At 38.0% G+C, this 13291-nt stretch overlaps 1 protein-coding gene across 1 annotated transcript in view; it reads right to left on the bottom strand.

Annotated features, from left to right (window-relative positions):
* The window catches only part of LOC119797587 (CUB and sushi domain-containing protein 1-like), a 404138-nt gene that overhangs the window by 227868 nt on the left and 162979 nt on the right, over positions 1 to 13291 (bottom strand). Inside the window, exon 8 of the mRNA XM_038306729.1 lies at positions 9902 to 10023. Coding sequence (XP_038162657.1) covers positions 9902 to 10023 — 122 coding nt within the window. The remainder of the gene's footprint in view (positions 1 to 9901; positions 10024 to 13291) is intronic.

Here is a 13291-nt window from a genome sequence, read left to right on the forward strand (position 1 = left end):
GCAACAAATCCAGTCGTGAAATTTCCTCGCTCCTAAATATTCCACAGTCAACTGTCAGCTGTATTATAAGAAAATGGAAGTGTTTGGGAACGACAGCAACTCAGCCACGAAGTGGTAGGCCACGTAAACTGACGGAGCGGGGTCAGCGGATGCTGACGCGCATAGTGCGAAGAGGTCGCCAACTTTCTGCAGAGTCAATCACTACAGACCTCCAAACTTCATGTGGCCTTCAGATTAGCTCAAGAACAGTGCGCAGAGAGCTTCATGGAATGGGTTTCCATGGTCGAGCAGCTGCATCCAAGCCATACATCACCAAGTGCAATGCAAAGCGTCGGATGCGGTGGTGTAAAGCACGCCGCCACTGGACTCTAGAGCAGTGGAGACGCGTTCTCTGGAGTGACGAATCGCGCTTCTCCATCTGGCAATCTGATGGACGGGTCTGGGTTTGGCGGTTGCCAGGAGAACGGTACTTGTCTGACTGCATTGTGCCAAGTGTAAAGTTTGGTGGAGGGGGGATTATGGTGTGGGGTTGTTTTTCAGGAGCTGGGCTTGGCCCCTTAGTTCCAGTGAAAGGAACTCTGAATGCTTCAGCATACCAAGACATTTTGGACAATTCCATGCTCCCAACTTTGTGGGAACAGTTTGGAGCTGGCCCCTTCCTCTTCCAACATGACTGTGCACCAGTGCACAAAGCAAGGTCCATAAAGACATGGATGACAGAGTCTGGTGTGGATGAACTTGACTGGCCTGCACAGAGTCCTGACCTCAACCCGATAGAACACCTTTGGGATGAATTAGAGCGGAGACTGAGAGCCAGGCCTTCTCGTCCAACATCAGTGTGCGACCTCACAAATGCGCTTCTGGAAGAATGGTCAAAAATTCCCATAAACACACTCCTAAACCTTGTGGACAGCCTTCCCAGAAGAGTTGAAGCTGTTCTAGCTGCAAAGGGTGGACCGACGTCATATTGAACCCTATGGATTAGGAACGGGATGTCACTTAAGCTCATATGTGAGTCAAGGCAGGTGAGCAAATACTTTTGGCAATATAGTGTATGTGTGCGTCACCGTTGAGTTGAGGTTTTGAGACCCAAATGCAGAGGTGAGGAAGAGAGGTGAGTTTTGTAGATTTAATGAAATACTCACAGGCAACTGAGGCAAGAATCCAAAAATCCAACATAACAAAAAAAACCAGAACCTTGGACACATCAGGGAAAGCATACATGAGGAGCCAGGAAAAGATGAGAAACCAGCACTGAGAAACTACACAGGCAGAGTATATATAGGAGAGAGAACAAAGACAGGACTAATGAGCTGATCGGGAGCAGGTGTGAACAGAGGAGTGTAGAAAGGAGCTACGGAAAAGGAGACCAACACAAGAGGGCAATCAAGAAATACATAAGCACTCAAATACATCTAGAAAACACCAAAAATAGGAATTAAACCAATAAAACTAAAAAACAAAGAAAAACATGGATCAAAGTGAAACTGAATACTCAAAAGAAAACTTAAACAGAACCAAAACTGTGACAATATATCCATATATATATCCTTATATATTAGGAGTTTTATATAAATATATATACATACATCCCTATATATAAGGAGATTTATTTATATATATATATATATATATATATATATATATATATATATATATATATATATATATATATATATATATATATATATATATATATATATATATATATGTGTAGAAAAAAAAAGACTTCTCTTCGCTCTCTTCCCCGTGCCTCCAAACACAGGGCCACCTTACATTGAAACATTTTGCACACAAACTAAATAACCAGTGGAATTAGTTATTTTTCAAAATTGAATATACAAAACAAAAAGGTGGCTGACATTTCGAAAGTAATTCAGGTAATGTGAATGAGTGCAACATCTCATTAGTAGTAAATGATTTTTGCTTCATGGAAAGGTTCAATTTAGTGATCATCTTCTAGTGGAATTTTATCTGACAAGTGGACTTTAAATATGACACAAAGACATATAAAATAAAGGTTGTTGGCTGTGCCTTTAAGGTACCCAGATGTGGCTCCATATTTGTGTAAAACAGTTCTGCTCTGGGGTCATTTTTATTTGAATAGATAAAAAATAAAGAAATCTCAAAAATGAAAAAACGTATTTGATCAAAGTTAACTTTTAAAACTATGAGCCAAAATTCCATGACTTGCTAAGAAGGAGCACTTAAAGTTTTGTTCAGAAAAAGTCACAGTTTTCTTAGTAGTAGTAATAATCAAAGACTTTTTTGACATTGTGCTTGTTGCTGTCATAAAATATGTGCAGTAGTCTTGTAGTAAACTGTCACTTAATAAACAGCATTACAGCATCACAAGTGCAGAGCTGTGAATATAAGGCCTCTATGCGTTTCTATGGGTGCCTAGTTGCTGCATCAACCTGCAGCACCAGTCGTGTCACACATTAACTCATTCTGCCTCTAGTTCCTCTAAATATTGTATAACGAAATCTGGAAATGCTTGTCAACTTTAGCCTCTGACCCCATGTCTGACAGAGTTTAGTCTGGGAAGCGGTCCCTGTCAGACTTAACTCAAAGCCTCCTTCTTCTTGCATTGGTCACAGGAAATTTTGTGTTCTACAGTAGTTTGCACCTGACTTTGAAACGTGCTAAAGTCACACAACCTGTGCCACAATCTTTTATGTTTTATAAATCATATTGCAAGTGGTGAGTATTAAAATTTGCATATCCTCACATAATTATAATGGACACCTTGGTCAGCAGCCTATGTTCATTATATTCATGAAGGCTAAAAAGTATGAAACTACTGTTCTGCTGATATAACAGAAAAGTTAAAAACTGCATAATAATGGTCTGTGAGGTAGACTTAACCAAAAACAGTAATAAAACACACCATTCTTTTTTAAATCATGTTCACTGCTTTGATAACTAAGGTGAACAAATGCATGTTGATAAAGTGCCCTATTTCAACATGCTTTGGAAAACAATACATTTTAGACATTATGTGCTGTCATGAAGAGCTTTTATCAACAATATACTGCTAAAGTATTATCCCATGTTTTATCACATCCTGGCTGCTGCTTTTATTGTTCTTTATTCGCCTGACTTCCTGCATTAAGTTAAAATTAAGGAATTCTAACTGAATGTCACATATTGTGTCAGCCTTATGTTGGAATGATTGCAATATTGCATGGATGAAAATAACCAAGCATCCAAAAAAACCCACACACAGTTCTGCAAATGCTCATTTGTATTCATCTGAAAAAAGACGGCAATGATTAGAGGTTTAAAGGGGATGTGAGATGATGCGTTTCAAGAGTGACTGTGTGTGTATGTATGAGCAGCAGGAATGCTTCATATTTGAACAAAATAATTATCTGCTCTACACTGATGAATCAAATGACTGACACACACAATAACACACATGCACGCACATGCTGTCAAGTCCTTTTTCTTCTGCCCACCCAAGTTATTCCTCGGTATGACCAGAGAGCTGACAGTTCACCGTGCAACATATTTTTCACAATCGCTGGCAGTTAGCAATTAAGCTGGCAGACAGAAAACACACAGTCAACATTCATAAACTCAAACACAACCTCTCATACACAAATAACAACACAAGCAGAAACAAAGATAAAAGCAGTTACAGTCTTTGCCGAGAGGCTGACAGACAATAACAAACGTTATTGATTGTACCTCTCGTATTCAAAACTTAACAAGGTGACACACATCAGTTAGCATTAGTTATTGGTAATTTAAGCTTTTAAAAGTAAAAGTTTATAAAGAAGGAAGAAAAAGAAAAAAGCAATGCACAATTCAATATCTTTTTTTATAATTGAAACATATTGATGAAAGAAGTCATCTGGAATAATAATCTAACAGATGAAGTGTGACTGCAACAATAAAGAGCACACCTAAAGAGCGACACAGGAATGAAAAGTAACAAGACAAAGTTTGCAGGGAGACAGTTGTTACTCATTTGGATCTACTCTAATAAAAACAATCAAACAAGACCAATAAAGCAATGTATGAAACGTATGAATCAGATTAAATATTTGGCACAATTTAACTTAGATAAACAGAGAGGGACCAAGTCAAAGTACATTTCAAGTCTCAATAGTCAAGTTTACAGTCAAATCACAGAGAAATATTTTAATTTCTCTACAATTCCTACAAAGTTTAGTTAAAAACGTCTTATGAAATTTGAACAAGACTTAACAGTATTAAGAGAAAAGCATTTAAATTTAAATGAGGAGTGGTTAAATGCTCAAAGGAGTAATAAACCTATTTAAAAAGCATTCTTTAAAAAAAAAACTTTATAAATAAATATATATATATATATATATATATATATATATATATATATATTAGTGCTGTCAAAATTATCGCGTTATTAACGCGTTAACGCGAGGCCATTTTAACGGCGATAATTTTTTTAACGTGAGATTAACGCTATGTGGTTTTATGGTACAATTTTCCAAGTACATCCCGCTGCAGCCTGCGGGAAGGCGGGGCTATTTTCCCCCAGTCTATGCATTTCTCATAGGCTTCGAGAGCGGAGCTCCTCAAGGGAAAAAGACGCTCATACACTGGGTGGCGCTAGTGCCTTTTCTTTAAGCCCCACCACCAACAAACAAGTTGAGTGTCTGGTAACTAGTAGCAACCTGAAATACGCTGAGAAAACAGATTACTGAGGTGAAATGGAATCTGCTACGGCACTCTTGCTGTCTGTATCGTGTGTGTGTGTGTGTGTGTGTGTGTGTGTGTGTGTGTTTGTGTGTGTGTGTGTGTGTGTGTGTGTGTGTGGGTGTGTGGGTGGGTGTGTCTGTGTGTGGGTGGGTGGGTGTGTGTGTGTTCTCATTTTTGTTAAGAGGCTGAAAAGTAACTTTCTAGAGCATAGACTACCTCCATCTAGTGATGTCGGTCTATTGATTTTGATGTATTGATTGAAAATTGTTCATTATTATCTTGGTTAATTAACATCTAATGTTAACTGTACTACATTTTATAGCAGTAGGGTAAAATGCTTGTCTTTGTTGAAAAGACTGTATTAACTGTAAAGACTGTCTTTTACATCAGCCTGTTTTCAGGGCCTTTCTTTGGCTACATATTTGTTATTTTTTGCTACATGCCTCCCCATCTTCTTGCCATATGTTTCTATGGCATAAATCAGTGTCTGTGACCTGTTTTCATTTAAAAAAAAGAACATTGGCACAAACCTAGCCTGTATGTATTTTTTGTATGTCATCGAGAGTATTTAAATGATTTTCAATCAGAAAAAAAATTTGCGATTAAAATGCGATTAATCGCGAGTTAACTCAGGCATTGATGCGATTAATCGCGATTAAAAAAAATTAATCGATTGACAGCACTAATATATATATATATATATATATATATATATATATATATATATATATATATATATATATATATATATATATATATATATAAGGTATATAATAAGTGAACATGTGGAGCAGGAAAAAAAAACATTAGTTCTCTTTTAAGGTTAGGTTTAAAATTTAAACACAAAATTTTAAATAAAATTATTCAATTTGACAGTGAGAAGTACATGAAAAGTTTCCATTATGGAACAGCGACATCAACATAATAACTATGAATATCTCTGATTAAACAATAGTCTTCCACTTTTATAGACACGTCATGAGATGCAGCCCTCTTACCAGTGTAAACTGGTACATGCTGATATAAATCAGATTAAAGATTTCATTAGAGGCTCATAGCTACCTGTATGACATAAATCTGCACAGTAATACAATAAAATTACGTCAGTGCCTGCCACAAGCCCTTGGCCACCCTGCGAATAGCCATTTCTCTCCGCCAAGGTCACAAAGACACAGTGGGGAGAACAAAAAGTCATTTTCTCTTCTCTCTTCAGACTGCCTTTTATATTTTCTGTGGTCTCTCTTCAATTATATCTCACAACTTCCCAGCCCAGTCTTTTAGAGCTCAGAGGTGAACAGACTCCATTTCTATCCATCTTTAGAAAAAAAAAACATGGGTTTCACATGTCAAGTACCAGCTTGAAAATCAGTCGATTTTACTTCTTTCTTCTTTATCATGCCTCCACATGTAAAGCAGCTGGCAAAACATTCGATTTGCTTTGATTTCTGTCTCCTCTCTGATATCATTTAGTTTCCTGTGTACTCAAGGACATTTCACTCTTCTTTTGACTTATCTCTCTGCTGTCACCAGTTTCAAACTTTGGATTTTAGAGAAGTTGAAATAAAGAAAACAATAAAAGAAGGAGAAACTAATGGAAAAAGTGAAGTGCAGAGAAGAACCAGGTATAAAGAGAGTAAAGATCCCAGTACTGTGGTAAGTAACAAATGAAGACAAGTTGAGAGAAATAAAAGGAATGGATGGTGCTGTACAAACGAGTTAAGAAAATGACCATGGCAGCAAAATACGGTGAATTTATCACAATATTATCATCACATCTTTTAGGTAACAAAACTAAACCACATTTTTATATGAACAGTTCCACTTTCCGCATTAAAACTTGTATTCAGGATATTTTTCACAAATACTTTTATCAAAAGCAAAAGAGAACTGACAAATGAGCATCTAATGGTTTTATCTATTTTGCTAAAAAACATTATTAGAAAAGTGTGTAACCATTTTGCTTGAAAAGGAGTAAGTCCGCATCAAAGAGGCAAGTTGGGTTTCGATCTGAGAAAATCAATGCAATTACATTTTGTTTAGCTGCCTTTTGTTGTCAGAATTTCCAATTATGACCAAAAAGCTACAAATATCCAGCCCAATGAATCACATTTTCGATTTAATTAATTGTTAACACCAATAATCCAGTATATATATATGTTTTATATATCAGTATACGAAATGTTTAATGAGTACAGGAACAACAGGTCTGCTTTGCCCATGTAAAATCAATAAGGCTAATTTGTTTGATTCAAAGTACTTTTTAACCGTGACAACCTTATAACAAAATATAATATAAATTAACTAAAAAAACCCTGCAGGACAGCGGCCCTCTAGGACTGACTCACGTCAGATCAGGTCAGGTCAGGATCTATGATTTTTTTTTTTCTCATGCACAATAAGCTGATTGTATTCAGTTAAGTGGATACAAAATGTGGTTAAAGATATTATAAAATAGAGGATCTGTCTTTTATTTATTGTTGTCCTGGAGCTGCAGAAGAAGGCGGATAGGAAATCTGAGCCTGCTGTGCTCTGCTGCAGCCTTCGCATGACCTGCATGACACGCACATCTGGGCCAGACCTGACCTGGGCCAGTCTGTGTACCCTTGCACCGATTGTGCATGTCAGAAAAAAAAAAGGTTTAACAGCCCTCAATCCGCACACAGATCCGTGCTGCATGAACCTACTGCGTTGTCACAGTAACACCTTTAATAAGATATTCATTTACATTGGGGTTTTTCTTTAGGCTCGGGCCCACAAATCAAATCTGTTGGTCGGGCTAAGGTAGGACGTTATTCCCCCGGAGCCTCGCAGAAATTGAGTGCTGCTATAAAAAAAACCTTACAATTGAGTCAAATTTCACATCTTTATAGTCACATCACTTAATGCAGACACCTTACCCAGCTGGAGATACGGTTCAGTTGAAACCAAAAAATAAAATTGTAATGTCCCTTACTGTGATAATAGAATAGTATAAAATAAAATGGAACAGAAATACAATTAATTGTTCATGAGTTGTGATATTCATGTAGCAGCAGAGAAGCATGGAGGAAATGGAAGCACGTAGCCTGACGTAGTCCGACTCAATTCTAGTCAGAATATGAGTCTGATACTGCTCCATAGAGCTGTGATTATGGGGCGTGTTTCGAACGAACCAGGAAAAAAAATGCCTCTGCACTCAATTGGATAGACCTACAACCAATAAGAGCAACGGAGTGCGTGACGTATGTTAAGCGAGGCATAGTTGTTGTCCACAAAAATCAAAGCGTGCAGTTTCGCGTTTTTCTGTTCCTCTTTTAAAATTAATTTGCTGTCGATATCTTCTAGAACAGACCTAATAGCAGAATCTACTCACCCAAACTCTCCAGCAGCAGCCATTGTTGTTGTCACCCAAGCGCGCTTTGGTCACGTGGTTGATTACGTTACTGTTGGTCATCTGTCCATCATCGTATAAAGCCCGCCCTGACAATTTGATTGGATCGCCTGACAGTGGGCTTTAATACTCGCGCTACTATGGAGCAGAGCCAGACCGAACTTCCCCGAACTCAAACCTTGTGGGCGGGACTAAGTTCTGACTGGCACCCAGGCTAGGAAGCACGGTCAAATAATCCACATTCTCTGAGAAAATGAAAGAATGTGGATCTCACTGTGATACCAAGCTTCTCCACATGGGCCAGAGCTTGTTACAGTGGGTAGATGATCGTATGATCCACTTCAGTACTAGGTACCACACAATGGTGCCATACAGTACAGTAGGTGGTACTTTCCTCAGCTTTAGGCTCGTGTTAAACAAGTATCCCATGATGCCATGCAGTTTATATGTGTAAGACTTTGGGGCCTGAAGCTGATGCCCTTCAAACTCATTTCCTTTCACACCTTGATCTTTGGTAGCTTGTTCCTCAACTGAAGTGTTGAGAGTGAAGGGGTGATGTTGGGGACAGAGGGCTGTAGGAGGTTTTTATAACAGAGGAAGTGGATTGTGGCATAAAGCTGAGATATGAAGTCCAAGAATAAATTAGGCAATTGTTGAAGATAATAGGGTTCCAGTTTTCCTTCAGCGTGAGAGTTTGTTCTTCCAGAGCACCGTTTCTGTATTTAATTATTTGAGCTTATACCTATCTGTATGCTTAGAGGCACTCAAAAAAAACATGTGTATTCCCTGACTGTTAGTTGAGTTCTTTAAAATTAATTGTATGTGATTGTGAAATTTTATATAAATAATAAATCTGGTCCTTCTAAATCTTTAGTCACTTTGAATTACCACATTATTGGTCTCAGCATGCATGGATGTTTTAGTGTGAGTGCATCAAAAAAGTGAGCACAAATCAAAGATATACCAAAAACTTGATGTTCACAAAAACTTCCTCAAATCCAAAATCCTTTAACCAACTTATATGGGTCTAGCTGCACACCAGAATTTAACCATGACTTCACAAGCCATAATAGATGGCAATATAGATACAAAAGCTAAACCAGACATTGAGAAGGTTATTCATCTTCTTTAAAACTTAAACTGTCAAAATATTTCCCAGTAGATTCCAATAGATTGTTTTCTCCCCATGTTTCCAACTTGCCAGTACAATACAGACTCTCGTGCGACAGAGTGGTACAACAGGCAAACAAATACTGTACATACAAATATGTCCATTGTCTAAACCTGCTTCTCCATGCAAGGCCGCAGGGTGACATAAAAATCCAATGTAATATACATTAAACAGCCAGGAAAGTCCATAAAAACAGTGGAAAATCTATTTTGGAGATCTGCAGATTGCCGATTTAGATGCCTAGTTCTACTGTAACAGCTCCCACAATCACTCGTTATAATGCACCTTGCTTACATGCTGCAAATAATAACATTTTGAATCATTTTCATGTGCTGTTGCAGAGGGGCTAATTGTTCAAATGGACAGTGTTATGCGACTGTTTTGCAAAGCTGGTCTTTGGAGAGCTATGTCGGTGCATCCTTATCTCTTAAAATATCTAGCTTTCATTATTTTATTGCAGCACAATTCTGTATTTTATGCAGTATTCACACATTGCAATTAAGAGCTTTGCGGCAGCTCTACAGAAAACAAATCCATCAAAAGTACAAATAAAATCACTAATAAAAACATTGAAGAACTGATGTCACTTTATACTTTTACTGAAAGTAAACTATTTGACACATGAGTGTGAGAGACGGATGTCCAGTAAATTTTAGATTTTTAAATTGGCTTACCTTTTCAGAGTCCATAGCAGTGATCACCCACACACAGTGTGCGTTGTTCTCATACTGAACAGGGTAGTTAGGTGATGTTATCACCCCTTTGGGCCCTCTAAGATTACTGCCACAGGTACGAGCTATAAGAGAAGATTTGGGACAAAGGTGAAATTTTACAGTCTTCTTAAAGTTACCCTTTTGGTTAAAAAGTCTGGAAAAAAGATGTTGAACGATGGAGGCAACAATAAAAAAAGGAGGCTAGCCACAAAAAAAAAAATCTTGTAAAGTTTAGAAATAGTATAGAAATAAAAACCTGTCAATGGTCAGAACATTTTTTATCTACCACAGTAAAAAAAAAGCATCATTGCTGCCCTCTGTAGCTAAAAGGGGTCCAGCACATTGTCAAAATGGGTTAATCTGATATTTTGCACAAGGGGAAATATGAACAGCCCATCCCAATTTGAAAAAAAAAATGAATAGAACTAAGGAATAGGAATAGGCTGAGTAAGCAAGGATCTTTAAGAGAAAGAAGAAACAGGTGAATGTAGCAGAGAAGAAGAGTAAAAATCTTTTTTTTAAATTTAGCAATATTTACTGCCTATGCTGTAAAAGATCCTTGTAGGAATTTACTGACACCGGACAGGGCCACTATAAGTCACCTCCTCTACATGGATGATATCAAACTGTACGCTAAGAATGAGCTAGACATTAACTCACTGATCCATACCAAATGGATCTTGAGCACAGACATGGGATGTCATTCGGGCTAGAGAAGTGTGGTCGGATGGTAACTAAGAGATGGAAGGTAGTCCACACAGAGGGGGTCTCACTCCCTGAAGGAAAAATAGCAGACATTGATGAAAGCTGCAAGCACATTGGAATCCCACAAGAAAATGACAACCTCAAAGAGGTGAGAAGGAAAGTGGCTATGGCCAAATACCTCTATTGAGTTAGGCAGGTCCTAAGGAGCCAGCTCAATGGCAAGAATAAGTCTTGGGCAATGAATAGCTATACGCCAGAAATAAGATACCCTGCAGGAATAATAAGCTGGTCAAAGGAGGAGGTACAGGCCACAGATGTTAAGACACGAAAGCTCCTAACCATGCACGGAGGGTACCACCCCAAAACCAGCACCCTGAGACTGTACACCAGCCGTAAGGACGGAGGCCGAGGACTAATGAACATAAGAGCCACTATCCAGGATGAAACATCCAAGTTCCATATGTACATCAAGGACAAGGCTCCAACAGATGACATGCTCAGTGAATGTCTCAGACAATTTGGAACAGAACTGCACCATAACACACGGCAACATAATCGAAGTGGCAGATATCAGGAATTCCTACTAATGGCTCGACAAAGCCAGACTGAGGGACAGCACTGAGGCACTCATCATGGCTGCACAGGAGTGAGCCCTAAGCACCAGAGCAATAGAGGCCCAGATCTACCACACCAGACAAGACCCCAGGTGCAGACTGTGCAAAGAGGTCCCTGAGACAATCCAGCACATAACTGCAGAGTGTAAGATGCTGGCAGGGAAAGCTTACATAGAGCGCAATAACCAAGTGGCTGGAATAGTATACAGGAACATCTGTGCAAAGTATGGTCTGGAAACCCCAAGGTCAAAGTGGGAAACACCTCAAAAGATGGCAGAGAATGACCAAGTCAAAGTCCTGTGGGACTTCCAGATACAGACAGACCGAGAGAAAAGACATTGTGGTGAAATAGCAATACCAAGTGACTGCAACGTCAGGAACAAAAGAACATGGAAAAACTAGTGAAATACCAGGTTCTCAGAGAAGAGCTGGAGAAAACCTGGAAGGTCAAGGCATCAGTGGTGCCCATGGTCAATGGAACACTCAGGGCAGAGACCCCCAAACTTAAAAAGCGTTTACAGCAGATCCCTGGAAATACAACAGACATCTCAGTTTAGAAGAGTGCAGTTCTAGGAACAGCAAAGATACTGCACAGAACCCTTAAGTTCCAAGGCCTCTGGTAGAGGACTCAAACTCTTTATATATATATATATATATATATATATATATATATATATATATATATGTGAGATGGAGCTCCAAAGTCGCTCTATGACAGAGCTGAGAAAAGGCTTAAGTTCCATGTAGCAATCTTTAGATTTGAGCCAAAAAATGAATCAAAACTAAGGTCAACATCCGTTAAGCTTTTAAGCAGAGGTGCTCAACAAAGCATAGGGGTTAAGAAGCCATGCAGAGGTTTTAATCTTTGATTAGCATTACCATTAGTAGCAACAGACTGGCAAACAGTATGGAAGAAAAATGGGCGAATGCACTTTGTTGTGGCCAAGATGAGCTGCATTAAAAGTATGGCTAGAGTGATTGTAGACTAACAGGTACTTAACCCCATAGTAATGTTGCTACAAGCGGATTGACCATGATGTAAAATATTTGCAAACACACAAGTTTTAGGAGTTTTAAGAACAATGCAAATAAAAAGGGGATAAATATATAGAGGGAGGGAAATTAAAGAATAGTACTACAAAAGTGGATTACCTGGAGAAAAATTTGAAGAAGGTGAAGAAACAAGAAGGCAAGAAAGAGACAAAAAAAATACCAGTAGGGAAGAGAGGAGGAACCCAGATGACTGATCAGACTGTTAATTAGAAAAGAGAGCTGAACCACATTTTGAAACACACAACCAAATGGACACACAGAAACACATTCATTGCAATTCATCTAGGAAACCAGCTTCTAATTAACAGCAAAGTCTCAGCAGAGAACGAGAGAGGCTCACGGGTTTGAATCACAGAGTGATCACACCAGATAATACAATAAACCAGAGCTAGTGGTTCAGAGATGTTTTTAACCGCTACTTTTCCATTTTCTGTTAGTCCACTAATTTAGACTAGTATTTTTTTTTTTTTTTTACTAGCAGTCTGTTTCACTTCTGCTAGTCAGACATTATTGTTATATATGTATTATCAGTTAAAACAAAGACATATAAAATAATGGTATATTTGTTTCATAAGCGGAAGTACAATTTATTCTTGAATTAAAAGTTTCCCACAGTATCCTGATTTCCACAAATTTCAAACAGGCTGGACTTAAAATGTAATCACTGCTGAATAAATCACCAACAGCACTGTTCAAATAGGAATATCCACTATTACTTTCTTTATCATTTTATGAAGACAGTAAAATGATGTTAAGTCAATGTAACAAGTACATTTTCTCACGGTGAGATGAATAAAGTCAATCAATCAATCAATCAATTAATCAATATATTCTATAACAAATGCTTTGAACGTTTGAAAGCAAATATATATATTATAGTCCCGATGTGTGTTTTTCTTCCCTATAAAGTTACATCATTCTTTAGGGGTTCTGGACTACATAATTTACCAATCTCTCTCTCTTTAAAAATTTTGTTAAA

The sequence above is a fragment of the Cyprinodon tularosa genome, unplaced genomic scaffold (assembly GCF_016077235.1).
Source record: "Cyprinodon tularosa strain WSP-4 unplaced genomic scaffold, ASM1607723v1 ctg59, whole genome shotgun sequence".
Taxonomy (NCBI): domain Eukaryota; kingdom Metazoa; phylum Chordata; class Actinopteri; order Cyprinodontiformes; family Cyprinodontidae; genus Cyprinodon; species Cyprinodon tularosa.